Source organism: Semicossyphus pulcher, unplaced genomic scaffold, assembly GCF_022749685.1.
Source record: "Semicossyphus pulcher isolate SPU_LCO1_2020_fin unplaced genomic scaffold, fSemPul1.0.p SCAF_12, whole genome shotgun sequence".
In the NCBI taxonomy this organism is placed as follows: Eukaryota; Metazoa; Chordata; class Actinopteri; order Labriformes; family Labridae; genus Semicossyphus; species Semicossyphus pulcher.
The window spans coordinates 10,480,273-10,503,508 of record NW_027211626.1 but is presented as its reverse complement, the minus strand read 5'-3'; the positions used below and the strand labels follow the sequence as shown (position 1 = coordinate 10,503,508).

Sequence of the window (23,236 nt, the reverse complement as noted above, 5' to 3'; positions counted from 1 at the left end):
AAAGCTGTAATTTGATGTAAGGACTAAGTTTGTTGGAGATCAGACAGAGAGATAAAAGCAAAGACAGAAATGCTGACCTTCTGTTTGTTGGTAGGGCAGACATACAGGTAACTTAGAACTGTCCTTGAGCCCACTTTGTCGTTGAGTTTGTTGTAGGTGCTTCCGTAATCAGTCGATCTGGACACACACAGAGAAAAAAATGTTGCATGTTGCATGGAAAAATCCATTAGAGGCCTGCCATGGACTTTAGAGCACCATAGCGGTGGTTTAGCATGTTTTAGCCCATTAACTGCAAGTCGGTTATTCTTTACATGACTGCATCTCCAAAGGCCACCATACATTTTCTGATTGATTTTCTAATGTTCAGGCAGCCTTTTGCTTCATGGACTGAACCCGCAGAGAGAGACTAGCTTCATGCTTATGTGATTACTTATTGTTGCTCTGGTGTAGCACTATGTTGAGTTCCTGCAAGACATGTGCTATAGGCCTAGTTACAGAGTGTGCTGTCATTAAGCTGACTACACCTGTCATATAGGTGCTTAAATTATAAAGGACCAAATGTGAAAAATAAGAAAATCACACTGACTTATGGAAGCTGCTCTTTATTCAAACATTGAGATTCAGCTCAGGGTGAACACAAACAGAAACTTCAAGTAGTCAGTTAGTATTGCAGAGTTCTATTTTTACAGAGATGTGTTGTACAAACAGTCAAATTAAAGACCTACAAACCTCTTAAAGGATTCCTGTGGGGTTTGTTTTTGTTTCTTTAGCACTGGCAGACAATGTCTTGATGGGTGGGTCACCATTTTGTTAATATATCTGGTGCTAAACTAGCAGTGTTCCCTAGTAGCTTCAATAGATAGTAGCTGAAGCCTGCTTTAAAAGTCATTACATGTTGCATGATTAGCCAATATTGCACAGTTTCCATATGACGTCAAGCTAAACTAGCTAAACTAGACTCTAACTAGCTTTAGCATTAGCTATTGCTTTTTTTAAGCTGCTACAATAATAGCAATATATTGGATGCAGCTTAGCTTAGGCAGCAAAAATGTTGGATGTAAAAGTAGAAAGCCTGCATTTTGAAAAAAAAACAAACATTTTAAGAGTCAAGTAACTTTTCTATTGTTTTAGACAACAAATGACATTTTACTTCCTTTTGTTGTACCGTTATTAGCCTTTCAAAATAAAAGCACCACTCTTTATAATGTTGCTTACAGGAGATACTCACACAGCCTCAAGAAAATTACCCTTAAAATAAACGTATAAAAAACAGATTAGTAAGGCCTTTTACATTTATGTGTTATTTCTACTGTCCACATTACATAAAGCCTGCATTAAAAAATAACAAATACAAAGCAGATGTTCCCCGGACAAAAAAAAGGAAATTGGTCATTATATATATATGAATTGTGGTCAAACTGCACTTTAACTGAGAAGTATGGTAACTCTCAGGGTCATGTTGTTCGATAAGTTATGATCTTTTGAAAAATGTGCTAGAATTCTTCAACACTCTCTTTTAATAAGTTGGCAAAGCTCTCTGCTAGTTTGAGGATGCACATGCATCACCAAGCAAGCATGTGACAAGATACATATCACAGCTAACCATAGGAGACGGAAATGCAAATGTATGGTGTGTGCAACCTGTAAAATACATAAAAGGTGAACAGGTAGATTTGATGCCGAGAAGGACAATGTCAACGAGTGAAGGTTAAGCAGCACTAACAGCAGATAAATACATTTACCTCAAAGATTAGCCACGTCTATCAAATGAGAGGGGGACAACAGTAAAGGACGTCCTTCAGTTCATTCCACTGATCAACAATTGTAGGTAAAAAAACAGCTAGAAATCATTGCTCCGGCAAAAGACAACAAGTAAAAGACTTCAAACTAATGTGTTTTGTGTATGTACAGTATTATGGATTTAACTGCTGCTTTTAAAATTTAAAGAAAAAGCATTGCAGATGTTTTATGACGACAGGAATGCGTTCAACAGGTTTGTAAAGCCTCAAGGATAAAAACACAGCATTACTGTGAGTAACAGGAAACATCACTGTGTTTTCATAGGAAAACTCCACAGGGTTTCTTTAGCATATTGAAACGTTGTGGAAAAAAAGGTGTGTTTTCATTCTGTGGTAATGCATTGGCACACAAAGGATTCTTAAAAAAACAGTCCTTGCTACGTGTAGCTGTGAGCGTACAAATCACAGTTTGACGTTGTGTAGAAAACGTGTGTTTCAAGAGAGGCTTTATGCATTAAAAAGGTTGACATATTCATCAGGCATATCTTTCTCACAACTGCAAAACCATTTAGCAATAATGTAGCTTGTGACAAATTATTATGCGGACTTTACATTCACTTTACACATGTCAAGTCTTTGACGGCTGATTTCATGCTACACTGACATGTAATGAAAATAGCAGCTGCCTGAAAGGTAGGAAATTAATTGTGAACTACAGGTATGCTTTGGAGAATGATCAGTACAATAAATACAGTGATTTTAATTTGTAGTGAAAGGGTAAAAATATCCAACATGAGCATAGTGCTCAAATTAAACAGCATTCTGAGTGATGAATAGGTTGTTAGCTATGCTAGATGTTTGTACATTGATGACAGCAAGGAAGCACTTCAAAGGGTAGTTTTTGTTTTGAAGTGGGGTTGTATGAGGTTCTTATCAATAATCAATGTATATCCTACAGATGGCAGGTCAGCACGGCTGCTGTTTAGATAAACAACCAGATACAGGCAGGGAAGCTAAGTTGTGGACTTGTGTGGACGGGGTTTGGAGCAGCACATGAGCTTTCGCTTTTAAAGAGTCCCACCTAAAATATCATATTACTTTAAAGTAATAATCTCGAAGATTTCTATTTAAAAAAAAGTCTGTTAAGTCACTATCTATCGCCGAATGAGGTAACACAATGGTGACTGAGCCGATGGCCCGCTGAAGAAAGCCTTTGCATTTGTAGTATTACAGACTGGGTGTCTGCGGCGACAAAAATCTCAAGCGACGCCCAGTTAGTGAAGCGTTTTCCATCACCCAGCAGTGGTTGGTCTGCCAGAGAGGGTAGGCGGAGCTAAGCGGCTGCTTTTCCAGTCTCTGAAAGTGTTGCGAGTAAACAGTAATCTACTACGGCTGAACAAACAAAGAAAAGATCGATGACTACAGATACAACTTCAAAAATAAGTGAAAATCCAAAGAAAAAGAAACAAATTGGACGTTCAGATGAAGGCAAACAGTCTAAAAAGGAAAGCGACCGTCAGCGAGGAAAAACGAGAGTTACAACCAGAGTCAACAGTGGACGTCACACATGCAACACTGTCTGGATATCTGGGAATTGTGCTCCCGCAATTTCTGTTAATCGCCATAGGTGCCGCCAAAGAGAACGAAACTGAGATCTTCGAGATTATCACTTTAACTAAATGCAATATTATTGAATATTTTCACCTCTTCAGCCTTTTTCCTTGTAAATATGTCTCGTAACCGCCATCTGTGATATACACTCAGTATGTGCCTTACAACCCTCCTTCAAACAATCTGAAGTATCCCTTTAAGTCATCCTTACCAGACAAGTGTTGAAATCCTCTTCCACGCAGATCAATCTTAAATTAGCGCTTAAACAGCCTTTTGTTTTCTTCGATTATTTTACTCATCTTCTTGAATTCAGTTTTCTTTCAGCATGTAAAGCCTAAGTGTGCTCCTCACGTTCTGTATTGCAACAAATTAGCAACACAAAGGTAATAACTAAAGGTTCAAGATGAATAATGTGCTTCATTTTCTGCCTTTTATCTGCTTTTTATGAGGATGAATGACCCATTTCTTGGCCCTTATTACTTAAACCGCCTGTGTTGAAATAAAATAAGACATTCAGGTCTGTCGCAGCAGGAAGAGACACTTCACAGAGCTGCCTGTTCCTTACAAGTCCGTGCCTCCCGTGACAAGGGTAGATGTGTTTGTCATCCCAATCTTCATATTTCTCCTCGCTCTCAGTTCTACCTGAGTGCCTCCAAATGTAATTTCACTGCATAATTGGATAGATACCCAGTGTCTGCTATCATTGTCTGTGCATTAATCTGAATCGTCCCATTTGCTGTTGACATTGTTTTCAAAGACTTCCCCTCCAAACACATTTGTATTTGTGCTTAAGTAGTCCTTTCAGTTGGCCTGCCTGTCTCTGATTGAAGCTGTGGAAAAAGGCTTCTTAAATGATGTAATTACATCGTGAAGTTTCGTTAGCCGAAAAGGCCGCTATCTCCGAACACAAAGGGACTTGATGTTTGCTAAGTTGGGGTCTGAAGTCACCCACTGATCGTCACGTTGCATTTTGCCACCAACGCTGGCCTGTAGCAGTAGTCATAAATCATTTATTGTGTTATCGCAGGAATCATTTACTCCTGTTTCTTTTCATAACATTCAAATCTGTGCTTTTCTAATACCCCTGCTAAGAGGCTCCGTGCAGCCCCCCGAGGAACTCTCTAATTTACTCGCGGTGCCATTGTTAAGCAGACACCTTGATGATGGAAGACCTCCTGTACACAATATGGGATTTCAAAACGTGTCAAGTCGGGTGTAAATCTTAGCGGCGCCTCTGGTGAAACAGATATTAATTTGAAAGTCTATGCTTGGCGGAGTGATGGTCTCTTTTTCACGTGTATTTCAGAATGAAATGAGTTCTCTGCAGGCTATGAGAGAGGTGAGAAAAAAAGGCATATCAGAGGCTGGATAGGGCTCTATGGTATAATCCTTAATGAATTCTATTCTTATTTATGACCTGACAGGGCACCGTAACTCACCTCTCAATACATACTGAATGGAATTACTACGGCTATACAGTGGCAATCGCATGTCAATTGCTTTTGAGACAAAAGGTTACAGATGACAATCAATCAAAAACTCCATCAGGAAGTTTCTAGGTCAGGCGAAAAGAGAGATCCAAACAAAGAATCCCTCAGATAAGTCGTTTGGTTTATCTTTTAGAAATGGCCTTTCAGAAAGTTTTCTTGCTCATGATGGACACAACATAGTCTGGATCCTTTTTTAAAAGGTTGTCGCAGTCTCAGTTGTGTTATTTATGGAGCTGCAGGAAGCAAAGAGGAGGGTGCTTCGTTCTGAACTACTCCAGATTGCTTTATTAAAACATACTTTATATTGGCTTCCAGTATAACTTGATTGCTCATATCCTTGCGTGGGGGAACACTATAAATCATGCTTTCAGTAAACTGCATCCTCCATGAATACATTATTCTTATTGTTTTTAGGGCTTTTGCATTTTTATAAATTTATCCCAATGATGGCGTAACCTCTCTGTTTGGATGGAAAGTGATTAAAAACAGACTCACCTCCACAGAGAGCTCTCCGTAACAGCCCCCAGGTTGAAGTCGTACAGCTTAGTCAAGATCAGGATCACCTACAACATAACAGCAACAGACATATGTAATTACATGCCAACGTCTGCACTTAAAAGCCTTTGCATAAGTGCCTCACTAGCATACATTACCTGTCTGCACCTAATGACGCGGAATGAATGCAACATGCCTGCTACATCCTTTTACTAATAAATATCAGCCTCATGCAGAATGTAACGCCGATGACAAGGGATCCTCGTGCTGTCAAAAGATGTCTGCTGGTGGCAGCATGTGAAAAAAAAATCCATGCGGGCTGTCAAGAACTATGTTTGTATCTCATGTGGAATGATACCTACATGACAGCAAAATCTGAACATAATTGTTCACTGAACATTGAAAAGAAATGCAGTCAGTCAGTGGAAGAACCGCAGCACCCTCTCTCTTTATTTCTCTTTTACCTTCAGAAGTAGTTTAGCGCCAAGAAATGTTGATGTAAACTGTCGATGGAAGACGTTATGCCCCTTATTTTAGTCGCTGGAAGAAGTCCAGTCCCAGTTTGGGCTAAATGCTTTTGCGTGTTCTCTGAGGATGGTTTGGACAATGTGTTTCTGGGGAAACAAAAATGTCGCCCATAAAAGCTCGCCAAGGCGCAGAGGGCAGAGTGAAATGGTGTGCAAACGAATTATTGTCACTCCAATGGAATTATAAATGACTTCCCATGGGGATGCTCATAACTCAGGATGGAAAGGAGGGGGGTTTAGGGCAGGGCACGGAGGGAGGGAGAAAGGAACGGTGGATAATAACAATCAAGGAGCAGGAACATGGCATAATATGACGAATTTTTAAAAAGCCTGAAAGATAGGTCAAAAGCTCAATTACAGTGAGTTTAAACACATTAACCTTATGGGACCGGCGGAGCGAGTCATTAAACCCGAGAAAAGCCACACAAGACTCGGAGGAACAAAGACGTGCCTCTAAGTCTGCTTTGAAAATGTTAAAAACCCAATTGACCCACAATTTAGCCATCAAACAGTCAGCGTGCATGGCTGGGACTATCTGCATCACAGGTTAATTAACCAATCACACAGAGAGATAAGCATTTGCATAACTAAATGCACCATGTCTGCAAGGTCCGACGCTGGAGTCTGAATCAATTTGGAGTACAGACTTAGTTAAATGGCTGTGATGTTAGGCCTAATTGCCTTCTTTGAAAAATAGATACGAGAGAAAAACTCTGCCAAACTGTTGATCGTTTGTCTCCCCAGTTCTCTTTTCGCTAACAACAATGACTCTGTGTCGTGGGACGCTACGAATACTACGAGCTAAATTGAATCTGGAATTGATTTCATCAGTGTCAAACCACAGGCAGTTCATTCCTAAGCAAAGGGATTCAAATATCCAGCTCTGCAAATTAACTGCGTGAACAACGAATAAATGTGTTTTCAAATGGGTTTTAACCACTTGCACCATTTTGCACATGGATCCAATTTAATCAGACGCTCACAGATTTAGTCGAGAACGTTAAACAGAATCTAAAAATAGCCCCCAATGGCAAAAGTTGATAACGAAAGCCTCCAAGCAACAAGGCCGTAATTGTCGTTAGGAGCTGCGTTTTTTAACCGTCATCAACGTGTTTGCGCACTTGGCTCATTAACAAAAGCTGACCCGCTGAATTGGGTCACTGAAGATCCACCTCGGGGACCCACAGACGAGCGAGGCAAATGACTGTTTGGATGATTTGTCCCTAAGTGGGTACGTCAAGAGTACATCACTGGAGACTGTGTGTTCCCACGTCCTCGACATTATTGATAGGCCGTGCATCGGTGACTGGAGTCAATGAGGAGCAACTGCTATACATGCTAATGCCCACGGAGGGTCATAACTCGCACAGCAGATGCACGGTTCACACCGCGAGACCCCGGCAAATGAAGTTGCATTAAACGCATATTTTAAGAGATCACCGTGCAGCCGTGCATTTATGTAAATACTGCCAACAAACAAACACAAAATGGCTTCCAGAATTATTTTGAGCCTTCAAGGTAAGTATAATTTTCCATGCACATCATCGCTCACTTGCATACATGAAATTAAGTAAGGACCCTGGAAGGCCAAAAGCAGTGCATTTATTCATGTTTATGTTTTATTGATGTGAGCAAAGAGAGCTTTGCCCCGGGAAAGCCAACCAATCATTTTTCAGATTGGCTCTCACCCTCCAAGGAGTTGGGTTTAGTCATCCTTTTATCCTAACGTTCTATTCTTGTCGCTTTCTTTCCCTTCTTTGCTTCCCTTTTTCCATTTTGTTTTCTTTACTTCTTGGGTTTCCTCTTTCTCTCTGTTTTTCTTTTCCTACCTTCCTTCTTGGGTTTCTCTTTTTTCTGTCTTTATTGGGTTTTCTCTTTCTTTCCTTTTTTCCTTATTTTTTGGGTTTTCTATTTCTTTCTGTCTTTCTTTCCTTCTCGGGTTTTCTCTTTTTTTTCCTTTTTTGGTTTTCTTTCTTTCCTTCCTTTCTTCCTTTTTGGGTTTTCTCTTTCTTTTTCGCTGTCCTTCTTGGGTGCTTTCTGTCTTTCCTTCCTTCCTTCTTTGAGTTTTCTCTTTCTCTCTCTCCGTCCTTCTTGGTTTTTCTCTCTCTTTCTTTCTTTCTGTATTTCTTGTCTTCCCTGTAGCGTTTACTCTTTCTTTCTTTCTTTCTTTCTGTCCTTTCTTCCTTCCTTTTTGGGTTTTCTCTTTCTTTTTCTCTGTCCTTCTTGGGTGCTTTCTTTCTTTCTTTCCTTCCTTCCTTCCTTCTTCAGGTTTTCTCTTGGTTTCTTTCCCTCTTTTCTCTGGTTTTGTCTTTCTTTCTCTCCATCCTTCTTGGTTTTTCTCTCTCTTTCTTTCCTTCTGTATATCTTGTCTTCCCTGTAGGGTTTTCTCTTCCTTTCCTTCTTGGGTTTTCTTCATGAGTTTTTTCTTTCAATCAGTCCCTTTGATTTTCTTGATTCTCTCCTTTTTTACTTCCCTTTGCATGCAGCACACTTCAGGAACAATGTACAGAATTAAAAGAAACATTAAAAATCTGTCGGCTGCTTTTTAAACATGTGCAGATTTTAACTCTATCAGACGGCTAAATAGACCCCTCCACATTACCATTGTGATATACTGTCTGAGCTCGATGCGCAGACCTACAGACTCCCCTTGCACAAGCGCTCAAGCATGCAGCGTATGTATTACAGCCTCAGTGACTCAGACTGTTGGACCAAATCTGATCTTTTGAAATTCCATATCAATCTGTTTTGGTTTTTTGAAGAGAAATGTTTAAAGTGCTTCAGTGGGACGTGAGGGGCATCTCAACACCATGTTGGTGGGCTGAACATTTTCTACACGGCTCGCAATTTAGATGTGAATCATCTCTGTGTACTGTACGGCAATATGACTATTAATAAAGTGACTGTTGCTCCACATCTGCGCAGCTCTTTCCTGCTTTCTAACACCACGCTCCAAATGGAACCTGTTGCTTGCTAAAGCATCATTAATGTGGCACCCTAACACCCAAACATTGTTTCTGTCTAATTGGGTAGCCAAGGGGAAAGAGGGACCCTTACTCTAAAAATCACACCTTCAAATTGTTGTTTCATTTCTTCTCAGGAGTGACACATCACGGGAAGAAATGTAAGAAATGCAGCCACTTTTATGTTTTTGCCACTGTTTTTGAACCTAACCGGAGGGGAAATCTGAAGGATCTAAATTAATTTCTAAGGGACCCCCAAAGTTGATAACAGTGACTGATGTGAGGCGCTTTGTAATAACTCGGCTAACGGAGAAGCATTGACACATATCTCTATTTTATATACCTTTAGCATCCTGTGAAAAGTTCACCGCTGAAATGCTACACATTTACATCCTCATGAATACACATCAGCCTTTGTATATTGTACTGTGGGGTAAACACATCCGCACACAGAGGCCTCTCCAGGGAGTCACCCCTGTCTATTTACCTCCTCCGAGTCCAACCACAACATCAAAATGTGTGACAACCCGCTGAAATGTGTCAACACTAATTAAATCACCGCTTAAAGATGGGCTTTCATGAGCTCATTTTGGCCTAAAATGCCCCTTTTTCTCCGTCAGCTGTCATGAGGTCAGTTTGTGTGACCTTATAGGATTTGATAAACAGAATGAAGTCGGTTTTTAATCCTTTATGATTGAATTAAACATAATCCGACAAGCTCTGAGTGCAGGTTTTTTTATTATGTATCTGGCTGTATAGATGTAGTCTACAATTACAGTTTCCAATTATACAGTCTTCCCTTTGATGATGATCATACCACAATTATATCTACTTTATTTGACCAGTAATGTGCCTCACTCAGATTAAAGTCAGACAGAGGGCACTGACGAGTTTATTTTTACACCATAAATGTCCAGCAGTATCTCGGTTATAATTTTGAAAGCTGCTTTAATCAATATTTTATGATATATAAAAATACACTTGGAAGTCAAAGAAGTCATTTTAAGTGATGAACCTTACAACCAATTATCACCTGAATCTGAGTAACTGCGTTTACCTTTGCTAGTTAGCTTAAAGACCCCCTCCAGTGTAAATCAAGTGTTTAACCTTGTAAGCATCTCCATGTGGTGTTTTCCATGTGCTACAAGACATATCAGGGACAACATAAGCAGTCATCTCCATGGCTGGTCCTGTCTGCAGTGTACCAAGGATAGGCTGAACAACACGTTTTCAGATTGGCAGGGTTTGTGACATCACAAACCTAAGGAGCCAATTCCGTTAACGGACGGGGTGACGCGATGCATATCATTACCACTTCAGCGATGTGCGAGCCAGCTGTAACCGTCATCGTAAATTTTGTAAACTCACTACTGACTACTAACGTTAACGTTACTACTAATTACTAAATTTCAAGCTAGCTAAGTTTCAACAAGTTGTCACTAAACAATTACAGAGACGTGTTTTGTTTCATGACGGTGGGGGCGGTTGGAAATTTGCATAACGGGCGGGGCCTATGCAGATTCAGGAATTTTAATGAGTGAGAAGAAGGAGATGCCGGGAATTTTTACAAGGTAATTAAATGTGTTTCGCAGAAAAAACATATCGGAGAAAATTATTTCAAGCAGAGCATTTTATATGTCTTAAAACATGACTGGAGCTGCTCTTTAATGTTCCCCAGTATCTTGGTTTTAATATTTAAAGCAGCTATAATATTTTTTTTAAATACCAATGTATTAACAATTAACAATCTGAAGAAAAAGGGAAAGGAGTAATTTTTAGTGATGAACCTGCAGAGAATTATCACTGGAATCTGCAGCTATGTTTGCCTTTTGCTAGCTAGCTAAAGTGCTAGTTTCATTTCAGACAAAGCTCTGAAAATCTACTCTACCTGCTAGACTCTAAACTACAGGCAGTTACTAGCTTTTAGCATTTTAGCAACCAAAGAGATAAATACTTTCCTCTGGTAGAGAACAAAAAACAGAGAAAATGGAGTGAATATTGAAGTTTTTTTGCCAAATAAATTGTAATGTTGCTGTTGATTGAATTAATTAAAAGCTAGTTAGCCATTTCAACTTTAAAGGAGGTGATATATCACTGTGGTGTTCATAACTTTGCCCGCAAGTGGCCAAAAAAATCATTGCAACTTTAAAAGCTAAACTAGAGAGTTGTATCAATATTGTTTATACTTTATGTGTTTATGTTTGAGGAGAGTAATTAATATGTTATGATAAATGAGACATAGAAACACTAAACACCAGATTTAGAGAAAAAATGGAGGCTGTAACAGGCAACCAGAGGCCATCGCCAAGCTTTCACATAATTTATCATACCTGAGTAATGGTTCTGATTACACCAAATTTGACTCCCACCATTACAGCTTCGAATAAAAACCAGAAGAAGTGGTTTGGAAGAGGAAGCGGGCCGAAAAATGTAGAACACAGTGGAAAAAGCCAAATCTACCAAATAATGCAGAATCCGCGGAGGCTCCCTAATGCATCCCGGCCATTATCAGACACCAGAAGTTGGCATTTCAATGCGAAAAGAGCAGGCTGGGACTCCATTGTTCACCTCGCTGCACTGCAGATGCAATCCCGAGGACACAAAAATAAAAGCAGTTTCATTTGTTGTTAAGCTCATTACATTTTCAACTTCATTAAGAGAAGGGAGACAGAAGCCAAGGGCAAGAGAGAGTCACTGGAGTAATTTGACAAACACTGCATTTCTTAAGTCAACCAGCTAATTAATGTCCTAGATCTCCTGCCCACACAGAGAACATTCCAGGTCCGACGCAGACTACCACTTGTAATTTCAATTTCTTGTGATATTAAGGAAGACGATCAGCCGCCAAGAACAAAAATAAACTGTGTGTGTTCTTTGTCGAGCCAAATGGGATTCGGAGAAACGCACTCGAAACTTCAGTGTCACAGCACATCCACCACTGTAGACATTAAGTGGAACTTTTTTCCCTCTCTCTCTCTCAGAAGATTAAAGATTAATATATTCATGCATCCATTAGAAATTATCTGATGCAAACACCTGCAGAGAAAAGAAACACAGTATTGGTTCCAAATTTGCATAAATTTCTTTAAGGCTTGACAGCAGCGACGGCAAAATCAAGATGCACTACAAGTGGGTGGAGGGATGAAAACACACACAACATATCCTGATTGTGGTTCTGCGAGGACGTCTCCGAAGTAGGAGCACTTAGCAGGGAAAGACAAACTGCTTTTAAGAGAAATGGTGTGGTCGAAGAGAGAGGCCTTACTCTGTCCTCGTCTTATCCCTGGACCAAATTGATTGTTTGTACTTTTGCGGGTGAAAACATACTGCAGGGATGCTGCTTTCATCAAGTAAACCTCAGAGAAGCGTCCCCTGTGCATTAGCCCGCTGTCTCGGCGCTTTGCTTATCCTCCCGACTCCTGAGCTTTCGGTCATATAGCCCTGATGCTTTGAGCTTCAGAGGGTTCCAGCAATCAATTCACTCCATTATGGGGGGAAATTAATGAAATGGGCTGACTATAAAGGGGGCTTTACTTCAAATACAGCTCCATTGTGAGGAGGTTTTGTGGGCACGTTATGTCTCTCTGCTGCTAACAACAATGCACAATAAACTGAGCTGTTTGCCATTAGTGGAATAAAAGGCTGGGATGGGTCTGCTTCTTTTCTTTGAAGAAAGTCTGGAATAAAAAGTCAATGAAAATATACAGAAATGCACTCGTTCCATCATTTCCCCCCTCTTGTTTGGGTGTTTACGTCACGGCAAAATGCATCTTTCCTCCCAAAAAAATAGGTGAAAAACAAATAAAGTAGCATTCAAGGACAAATTTGATGGCAATTTGAGGAGTCATTTGAATGTTTTGACACATTCGACAAAGTTTTAGTCACATCCCGTGCAATTTTAAATTAATTTGATGCATTGGAAGCCGTGAGGAAAGCCAGAAACACGACATTTGCATTTTACTCTTACAGAGTTTTTTTTTTGTTCTGTTCCACTTTGGTTCGCTCAGATTTATTGTTCAGAGGTTGAAGATACAGCAAGAGCACTTCTTGTGTGTGTAAGGCTGTCATTAATAAAGCCTTAAAATAAAATAAAGCTTGAAAAATATACCTGGGTGTAATATGACTCAAAACTCAAAAGGGGGGAAGAAAGGAGTTTGAACACTCGTTTGCATTTTGGAGCGCAGCAGTCAGACATTTCTTCCAGCTTCTTCTCTTCCTTCACAGCTTTGGCTCTTAATGGCTCGGCTTCTGCCCACGGGAGTCTGAGCCGCAGCCAAAGGCGGTAGTGGGTCCAAATTGAGATTTTGGAAGAGAGAGAAGCCCTCCACCTAAAATGACCTCCTTCGCTGCCAAAAGTGATGAGAGACTCACATCATGAGCTAAATGTGTCACGCATATCCCCCGTTTTGTCATTTCGCTCATCACTTATTTGCATTTCTCGTAATGTGCCGAGGCAGAGGCCGACTTCTGCTCAGTCGACATTGAGTTTCTATTTCTCCTTTGGGCGACTTTTTGTGAAAGTTTTAGATGCAGCCCGGTGAACTGACCCTTTCTCCTCTCCAGGTAGTATGATTCAGACTGACAGGACACTGAGGTGAACGGACTCGACACGCAGTGACTGATATCTGATGACCGACACAACCAAATGTCATCTCAGGTTATTACAATGAGGAAGAGACTGTCAGGAAGTCATTTCAATGTGATAAAATCCTTGTTAAAGCGGATGTCTGTTCACATAAGTGATGACCTTCTACCTTTAATATGAAGTTACTGTTTCTGAAGGACTCGGTGTAGATACTCTTTTATTACTTAAATCACGGTTCAAATGGGGGCCAGCCTGGGGACACTGATTTAGCAGTAAACGGTATTTAACCACCACGTTAAGTATAGACTAATGTAGCTTAGCTTTTACGCTAGCCGAACACACCACCCATTTTGATGAACACAATCCTGCCATGATTGGAGCTAACTCAAAAAAGTATTCATGATCATTAGTGATTCAGAATTAAGAAACATTTGCTAACCTCAAATTAAATGTGTAAGTACGAGGCTTTGAACCTGTGGCCCAGATCAAACTAAAGCAGGGTACGCACTACAAGATAGTCAGGCCGATTTTGGGCCTGATTCCCCCCTTCTGACTAAAGTAAGCAAAGTCCCGATACTCTCATGGTTCTAAAGATTTTCTTGCCAGAAAGAAAATCAAGTGTTTAACCTTGTAAACATCTCCATGTGGTGTTCTTCATGTGCTACAAGACATATCAGGGACAACATCAGCAGTCATCTCCATGGCTGGGCCTGTCTGCTTTTAAACTGCAGTGCACCAAGGACAGGCTGAACAACACGTTTTCAGATTGGCAGGTTTGAGACGTCACAAACCTAAGGAGCCAATCCCGTTAATGGACGGGGTAACGCTACGCATTTCATTATGTGTAACCTATGGCAACCACTTTGGCGATGCATGAGCCAGCTGTAACCGTCATTGTAATTTTTGCAAACTCACTACTGACTACTAACGTTAACGTTAATACTAATGACTACATTTCAAGCTCGCTAAGTTTCAACAAGTTGCTGCTAAACGATGGCAGAGACGTGTTTTGTTTTCACGACGGAGGGGGTGTTTGCATAGTGGGCGGGGCCTATGCAAATTCGAGCATTTTCAATGAGAGAGAAGGAGGAGATGCCTTGGGAGGATTTTAACAAGGTAATTAAATGTATTTTGCAGAGCATTTTATATGTCTTAAAAGATGACTGGAGCTGGTCTTTAAGAATCATTTTACGTCCCCCGATCTGCTCGTAAGAACGTCATGGCCGCTCCAATTTCAAAACGTAAATATTAAGCATATTCAATATTTACGATCCAATATCCTGTTGTGTGTGTGGGGGGGGGAACACCGAGGACAGCTGAGCATGCACTCTGTGGATTGTCAGCCAAATAGGAAGCAAGCTGATTGAAGGAGGAAGCCCAACTTACGCTGTAAAATGTACAGCCTATGTTCACGCCGTCTCCTCGACTTCATCCATAGTTTTTTCATTGTGAATTTTGAGTGATTATCATCGCCAATTCTTCCTGCCTGTCGTCCGCCATGTTTGTTTACTCTAAAATTGCATTTGCGAGAGGTTTAGTGAGATTTCCAGTTTTGAGAGTCGGGACTCTGGTTGTCCATGAGTGGCGTCTGTTAGTGTGTGGTGCTGTTTTGGTCATGTGGTTACCTCATGTGTGAGGTCTCTCACATTTGTGTTATAGCCATTAATTATTTTGTTTAGTTGATATTTTTATTTTATTTTGTGTAATTGAGTGTCTGCTCAGGAGAAGTTGGTAACAGCAATTTTACATATTAATTTTAGACACTAACCAGATCCAAGAACTGATTCATGTTGTGCAGAAGGCAGTCTGCGCTTCTTCCAAGACCATCTCCATAAAAGACATGTTTTGGGGGCGAAGACCGACAACAGACGCACAACCAAATGCAACATCATGTAAGTTCAAATCTCAAATTACCTCGGTGTGGAAAATTGAGCTATTGATAGAAATAGCAGGATTATGCAGCGAAGAAAGAAAGTTAGGGTAGGATAAAAACATGGGAACACGGTCGGAGATGGTGACTAACAGCCACTATTTAACTATCAGAGTGTGTGGAGGAGAAAAGCACAGCATGGGAGCAAGAATTACGGGCGGCTGGCTGCAGCTTTAGAGCGTGTTATGGTCGCAGAAGAGCAGCTAGAATACAATTAGATGTTTTTTTTTATTAATTCAAAGCTTAGTTACTTAAATAATTTAAAGTCTGACATTCTGATTGATGGCAATATACACTCATTGGTCATACACTTGTGTTTAGATTCTGTCTTTGATGCATATTTTGTCATTATTTCTTATTAACTGGCAAAACTTTGTCTATATTTATGTGTCCGTTAATATAGATTTGTATTATGTTTGTTTAAAGGCAAAAGCAACCCGTCATTTTAAAGGATTTGCTCCAGGATATCCATTGGGTAAATATTCTGTTCGTGTCATTTTGGGTTTGCGAGTTTTCCATCAACTCCATTGATTGTGCAGCGTGTGTGTCAGTGTGTGCACCTGCGCGCGTGTGATGTTTTAGTTGGGTCTTTTCTATCTCACTAGATAGGAAAAATCATTTCCTGCTGCAACTAATACATTCCTGTCACTGTAAACTGCCAAGTCAAGCCATTATTTAAGCCGACTGCCACCTGAGCAAGCCCAGTCATCTTTAAACATGATAGTAGCTGCTGTGTTGCTTCAGGCACCGCTTCAAGGCCCGACGAGGCTCAGCGAATAATGTTACCAAACCTTCGTCGCCTGGTTCGGCTGGTGTGAGGAGTCAGGATTCAAGTGGTTGTTTTGTCGGTGTACTGCAGCGGAAGCCATGCAAACAAACAATAAATACATTAAAACGATGTATAAAAATACAGTCGTAACACCCGGCCTCTGCACCACAGAGAGTTCAGTCAACAAGAGATGAAACTAAAATCAGCCGTGACCTTTAAGCATAAAAACTTCAATAAAGTGTCACAGTTAATGTTGACTGTCTCCACGATGATTAATAAAGAAGTCGTCTCTCATTTTGAATTTTAATTTTATGATTTTGCCAATCAGAGAGCGCATAAATTTGTTTTCATAACCTCATCACAGCTATAGTATGTGTCTGCCACCCCGCGACACTTATTAAACTAATTAATCACATGCAAACCTGTCAAATATGATTGTGCGCCCGCTTTCCCCCTTTGATTAAAGCTGAAATATACGCGTGTTAAAGCGAAAGCGACTGATGAGAGGCAGACAGGAATCAAGCCCCGACTCGAGCACACAAACTCGTGGCAGGCTTGTATTTGCGGCTCAAAATGCACTTTGGGAAGCAAAACTACAGAGTGACTGCTGAGGAAGTGCTATGTTGATGCGATGCATTATGGTCCCCGAGCACAAATGATTCATGAAAGAAAGGGAACACATGCATGTCTTTTAAGGAGTAAAAAGTGGGAGTTCACTGAATTATTGCTACAGTGTGGGTGAAACTTGTATCCCATCGCGCTACAAAATTAAACCGAGGCACAAAAACCCAAAAAGGAAATGCTGCATTTTCACAGCAGATGTTTAAAAATTGCTCATGCGAGCTCCTGATGGATTGTTTTTGCAGTCTCTTACGTGGCGTGGAGGATTGCTGCAGTTTCTATCAGCATCTAACAATCACATCAGTGGACAGCGTGGCCCTAAAGGCTGCAGACGGGCGGGATTAATGAACAGACTTATGGTGCTGACACCCCGAGGGACGAGCAGGTAAAGGACAAAAATGGCTGCTGGAAAAGATTTATCTGGATGTTTGCGTGTTTGTTTTCCTCCGGCAACAACTTTAAAATCCATATTTAGTGAAAAATTTCAAACTGAATTGACCATCAGCTGGATCACATGGTGTAAAAACAACGATAAAAAGGGAGGGGTGGGGGGCTGATGAGAAATAGTTCAAAAAGCTGGAGTGCTGCAGAATGTCCTATTGTACGTCTCAGGAGGGGAAACAATTTGTACTGAAATGTTAAAATGTGAGCCGCTTTTGTTTCCCGAAAAACACAATAGATCAAAACCCCGTCAGCCAACAACTGGAGGTCTGGCGAATGATGAAAAGTGCACTCATGAAAGGTTTCACAAGGTCACATATCAGCCCCCCTCTGACCGACTTGTGCCTTTTTGGATCAAAAAAAAAAGATGTTACCCGAAATTATAAGCGACTGAAATGCAGAAGCACGAGCAGAATATGAAGGAGAAATGTGGGAATTTATCAGAAAATCAAATCCCCCCCCTTTGTTGCATCTGAAGAACTCAACCCTGCTCGCTTTTTAACGCACTTTTCATCATCTTGTAACACCCACAAACTCTGGTCAAACACCTCTGTGGATTGGGAACCCATTCCATTTGATTTTATGGATCAAGGAGTTTCTATGCAACCGGCTCTGGCATGTTAAATGGAATGGCTGTCTATCTAATGAACCGGTTTTAAACTCAAATGTCCCCCCTGGCAGTGCCATTTCCTCTTTTTTATTGTCTGTTTATACCGATGAGATTATGTGCAACAATAACTGCCTCGTTCTGATTAAGCATGCGGACAACGCCACCCAGGAGGCCCGTCTGATTCCCAGTCAGACGTGGCAGAAAAAGATGATGTTACGGAGCTGACGGATCGGTTTGACTCTCTCCACCTCAGACGAAAAAGCTCAATGAGATTAACAGCACGGGCCAAGAAGAACAGCTGGCCTCATCAACGTCCAGCTCCTCCCAGTTCTAATAGCAGGCCAGTGAAGAAGCCCCTTATTCTCCTGGTACTTGGACAGTATTTACACCAACATACAGTATCATTCCAGCCCAGGGGACCTCAATAAAGCCCCTCATTAACTGTCCTCGCCTTCAACATGGTGTCCTAGTTTGGTCAGCTTGCAAAAATGGTCAATCAGGAGCCTGAAATCATTTGGCTGCCAATAACTCCCCGATCACCAGCTGGCTTGCACACTAAGACTTCTGCCTTCAGGGGACTGTGAGCGAGGGGCTCGGTGTCCCTCGGGTGCAGGATGTGCTGCAATGGCTGTTTAAAAAGATTACCAACGTAGTCATAACACCGCTTGAAAACCAAAGAGAAGCGAAAGAGTGAAACATTGATTCTCCATAGAGGACATCTGCAGCCAAGTGTGTTTAATTAGTTTAACGCATCGTTATGTGCTCATGTTTATGGACCATGTCATAAACCGGTTTGAATCTCAAGGCTGATTTAAGATCAGTCGATCAATACTACATGCACTAAGGAAGCATGAATTTAAGAAGGGATCCATGCAGTATATGTTTTATTCCCATGGTCGAGTCCAATCAATGTTATCTTTCTTAAAGTCAGAGACCAGAGAGCTATGACTCCGGGCTTTGATGTCGCAGACAATCGCAGAAATCAAATAATAGTTTGGAGTCTGATTTGAGGACCGATTTGAGGTCTTACGCGATTAAATTCTTTTATCACATCTGAACTCTGAGGATCCCCCGCTAGGCGCGTTCACCATCACCTTCTCCATCTCTCTCATTTTGTCCCCCTATGGGATTTTACATCATGGCCACATCACAGGCAAAAGTCTGGAGGAGAATATTTGATAGAACTCCCCTACACCACAGGAATGAAGTAATTTTCCTTCAAATGTCCCTTTTAGATTGGATTTATTATCAGTCATTTACATCTAATATAGCCGGAGCTCTAACATCCAGTCATAAAATGCCATCAATTTAAACTCTGCAGCTCCAGTCGTACTTTTGGGGGAAGACAGACAGGGGTTCAGACTGTATAAATCTCAAATGTTGACTGGCTGCAGTGACAAGCCCATCAGTGATGATCCAGTGAACAGCTTCCTGCAGGACAAAAGGCCATCGATGCTGAAGACATCTCAAAGCAACAACATATTTCATGATACATCCCACAAATCAGGTTTTATTAGGTGCATTACTGCTTTGACGTTATGACAAAGCAAACAGAAAAAACGTACCGGAACAGAAAACACAAGTAGAGATTGAATCGTATAATCCATCCAGGGAACTACATTTGCATTTTGGGATAATGTATGAATATTTGCAGTGTTTTGGGGGACACAGAAGTCTCCTGATGAGGTCCCAGATTAATGCCGCTGTCACGCAACCTTCTCCCCAGCAAACTGAGTTGATCAGAATCACCTCAAGTAAAAAAAAGTCACAGCATCTCTTTTCCTTTTTACAAGGCTGTTTGTAGCTTTAAGATCTTTGAGCCTGATAAATTCCACAGCTTGCAAACACCTCTGCATGCCGTACATGTAAAGTAAGAGATAAAATCTCTCTGGCTTTGTCTTTGTGAGGGTAAAAGAGTGTGTGTGTGCAGCTGTGTTGTGTGTGTGTCCGTGTGTAGGGATGGGTGGTGCTCTGGGTGGTTGCTGCAGTGTGTTGTCATCCATTGAAGTTGTGCACATTCCCATCAACCTGTTTTGAAGTGCAAAGCTTGGCAGCATTTCAAAAAGCAAACATATTGTGCTGTTGTTTTTGTCCAGGCAATTAGACACCTTCCAGCAGAGTGGGAGTCAAATGTCAACGACATATAGGCTCGGTTCGTTTGCCAAAAAGGTCAGACTGAGTCTCATCAGCGTCACATTAAGGGTCAGGTTGGACACAATCCCTTTTAATTGTAGCTACTGCTCCTTCCTGAGAGACATTACTTGATTGTTTCATAAATAATTAATGTGTTTTGATTGCTGACAAAATGCCTCCACCCTTCCATATCTCAGTGTCAGGTTAGTTTTACCTGCGGGGTTAACTGTTCATTTAAAGTTCAGGTGACAAACACTTTGTGGAAATAAATGATTGTGCTCGAGTTTGAAAAGAAAGAGAGGGGGAATCCTGCAAGTGCGCAGTCACATCCATCAGGCGTCCACACAAAAGCAGCCGCGCAATCTGCATACTATCACAACCTCCATGTAGGCAAAAACGACAAACATAATGTTTAATGTAAAAAGATAAAATGCATCTTCAATTCAAGGCAATGCCAGGCTGAAATTATTAGTTTGCATGAGCGAATTCCCTTCCTGCGCGCCGAAACAGCTGTGCGTAAAGATGTGACCGAATCATTTAAAAAATGTTCCAAATTTGCATTTTACAAGGAGAAAAATAAACTGCTCTGTAATCAATATGTTCGGGAAATCGTACGTTTTCTAAACCCTTCATGAAACGATGGAGTGATTTTGTAAAACTGAAACTCACGCTGCTGTTGTGTCCGGACCAGTGCACCATCGCCTGGTTGTGCGCGGAGTCTCCCGACAGCGCAAAAGTGGAAGTGTCCAGGTGCGGCTCGCCCTGCCTCGGGTTAGACCCTCTGGCTTCCTCCCCGGCTCGCCGGTACTCGGCTCTCGGGTTGGAAACACCTTGGACAGTCTCCATAAACCTCTCTCTTGACTGCGTCTCTCCACTTATACTCCTATCCACATTTTCGCTCGTACCCACGCTCCTTTTTGCCCTCTTTCTCGTGTCAGGGAATTTGTTTTCTAGCATGATATTCGCAATATGTCGCATTTTGTCGTCTTCAAAAATGTTTTCATACTTTGTACCAGGTATTTTGAGACGCTTGTGATAGTTTGGTGCCGTTTTGATGCCGATCGGTGCCTCGTTTCCAAGTCCACGCTCGTTCCCCACTCGCTCGCCATTGTTCGGTTTCAAAGCACCGGCTGCTTCCGTCTCAAAAGCTCGAAAAACTTTTGTGCCATTGTCGACTCTGAGTGAGACCTTTGATTTTCGGTCTACACGTGCTTCCAGCGGCGTAACATCCAAGAAATACAATCTGTCGTTAGTTCGGGGGGAACTTATTTCCGCTTGAGCCACAAACTTGGGGTGAAAGAGGTGCAGCGAAGCCAAAAGAGAAAAAGTCCAAACTGACCACAGTCCCATTGTGTCCTTCCACGCTGAGAGTCTATCAGGGGAGGAAAAAAAGATGTGGCAGAGCAATACCCACAACTTCCAATATGTTCAAGGTTTCATCTTCACGAACCAGAAGCCATCCAGCAGACCCGCTCACATCCAGGAATTTGTCAAAGTGAGGGAGCAGTTGGGGAGGCGCTGCGCATCAGCCAAACGCGCCGACGGAGAGTGACTGCAGGAAGGGCTTCAGCTCATTGTTCATGAGCATGTTTCGTGAAAATGGCTTCAAAACGGCAAATAAAAATATTAATCCACGCTTTTATTTTCGTCTTGGTCGCTACAGTTTGAATTATATAACCTATCAAGTGTATTTATATAAAAGTGTAGTTATCCAAAGTTATCCAAAACAGCTCCTGATTGACTCGGAGTGGAGGACGTAAAAACTCATTCGCGCTTTGGTGATCAGTGTTGTTTTCACGCTGTGGCAACTTCTTTTTAATCTGAAACCACAAGGAAAAACAATTTCTGGCAGCAATCAACACCGAATTCACCCGTGTACTGTGCGCGCGCGCACGTGCGTGTTTGTGAACACGTTTGGGTGAAATTCCATTAGACTTTGTGACAGTGATTCAGACGTGTTGCTGGATTTGATATGCAGATCTGCGCACCTTCTGAGTACGATTTTCTACTGTATTTCTGGGGAACCTGTTTCTTTTTTTAATAAGGCCACGAATACAATGTGCCCCAGGCCATCAACTGCACAACAGCCCTAATAACACAAAGCGCTTTGAATTCTGACTTGGATGTATTTGCTCTCATCTTCAGAACTTCTGGTGCCACACAAGAGGCCACCCTCAACCGCTGTGTTTCAAACTTGGCACCCTTGCTTTTTGGATTATGCGTTCATTTTTACAGTGCACTTTTGAAAAATGTAACTTTCTCCAAATCAATATGCTATTTTCAAGGTATTAGATTCAATTAGCGAAGCAGAATGGATCCTAAAAGGCAATTCCCACATCCTGCTGACAGAGCTCCGTGCTGCAGAAAGTGTACTCAGTCTTCTAAAAAATAAAAGCCGCATGTTTTCCTCTTGGAAACGCTGTTATGATGCCTGGCGATAAGGAGCTAAAACACACGTTGGATACTTTGCATCATCTGCCAGACAGCTGCCCAAGGGAGAACCATAAAGAGAAGCATTTCCATCTTATTCAAGGACAACAAGCACGTCTTTAGATCACACGAATAAGACAGGGAAGGAACACGGATATGTCCTTGCACTGTGGGGGCAGATGTTATATATATTTCAAAATAAAATTACTGCTTTGTGTCAAGGTTAAGCCAATCTAGGACATGAAGATACTTAGCGCAAACTTTACACTTGCAATAAACATGTCAGCTAGTCCAGACTGTTATTTAAGAGGCACACTGTAAGTTAAAAGCTTTTACTGTGTTGCCAACTGTCCTGTCTTCGATTTAAATTTGATGGCGAACAAAATATCCTAAAGCAGGTGAAACCACATCACATACATTTTCACGACGCAGCAGCTTGTTACTGTACTGTGGGTGAACTCTGTGGCTGGGAAATCACACATCTACTGAGCTGTGAAACAGAGAGTAGTCGGGGTGGATGAGAAAATTCGCTGTCCTTGAAAGCAGCGCAGCAAGAACGAAGCACAAAACAGCAGAGTGGAAGGCCTGACATTGACACGAGTTCACTGCTGAGAACAGCACCTTCTGATCTTACACACGTCCTCTGACTGTGCAGCCAAAACAGCAATCAGGAGGCTCGTCGGTGTAGTGGCATCCTCCTAAGAGGGCTCACTTCCTGGTTCCCTTCGTTTATTTTTTTGTCTTTCTCTGGACACGGCTGTACAAACAAATTGAGATTCATACAAGTAAGGGCTCCGGGCAGCAGGTGCAACTGTTGCAACTCTGCCGCTGCTGCCGCACGCCAGACAGCTCACCCTCTCCCTCTCTCTCTCTCTCACACACACTGTCTCTA

The 23,236-nt window shown here is 41.6% G+C and overlaps 1 protein-coding gene across 1 annotated transcript in view; it reads right to left on the bottom strand.

Moving 5' to 3' along the window:
- sorcs3b (sortilin related VPS10 domain containing receptor 3b) overlaps positions 1-21,346 on the bottom strand; it is a 47,576-nt gene extending 26,230 nt beyond the window's left edge. The window contains exons 1-3 of the mRNA XM_069658067.1: positions 20,584-21,346; positions 5,336-5,403; positions 78-177 (exon numbers count right to left, since the gene is read on the bottom strand). Of these exons, the coding sequence (XP_069514168.1) occupies positions 78-177; positions 5,336-5,403; positions 20,584-21,264 (849 nt within the window). The 5' untranslated portion in view covers positions 21,265-21,346. The remainder of the gene's footprint in view (positions 1-77; positions 178-5,335; positions 5,404-20,583) is intronic.
- Between the last annotated feature and the right edge of the window lie 1,890 nt (positions 21,347-23,236).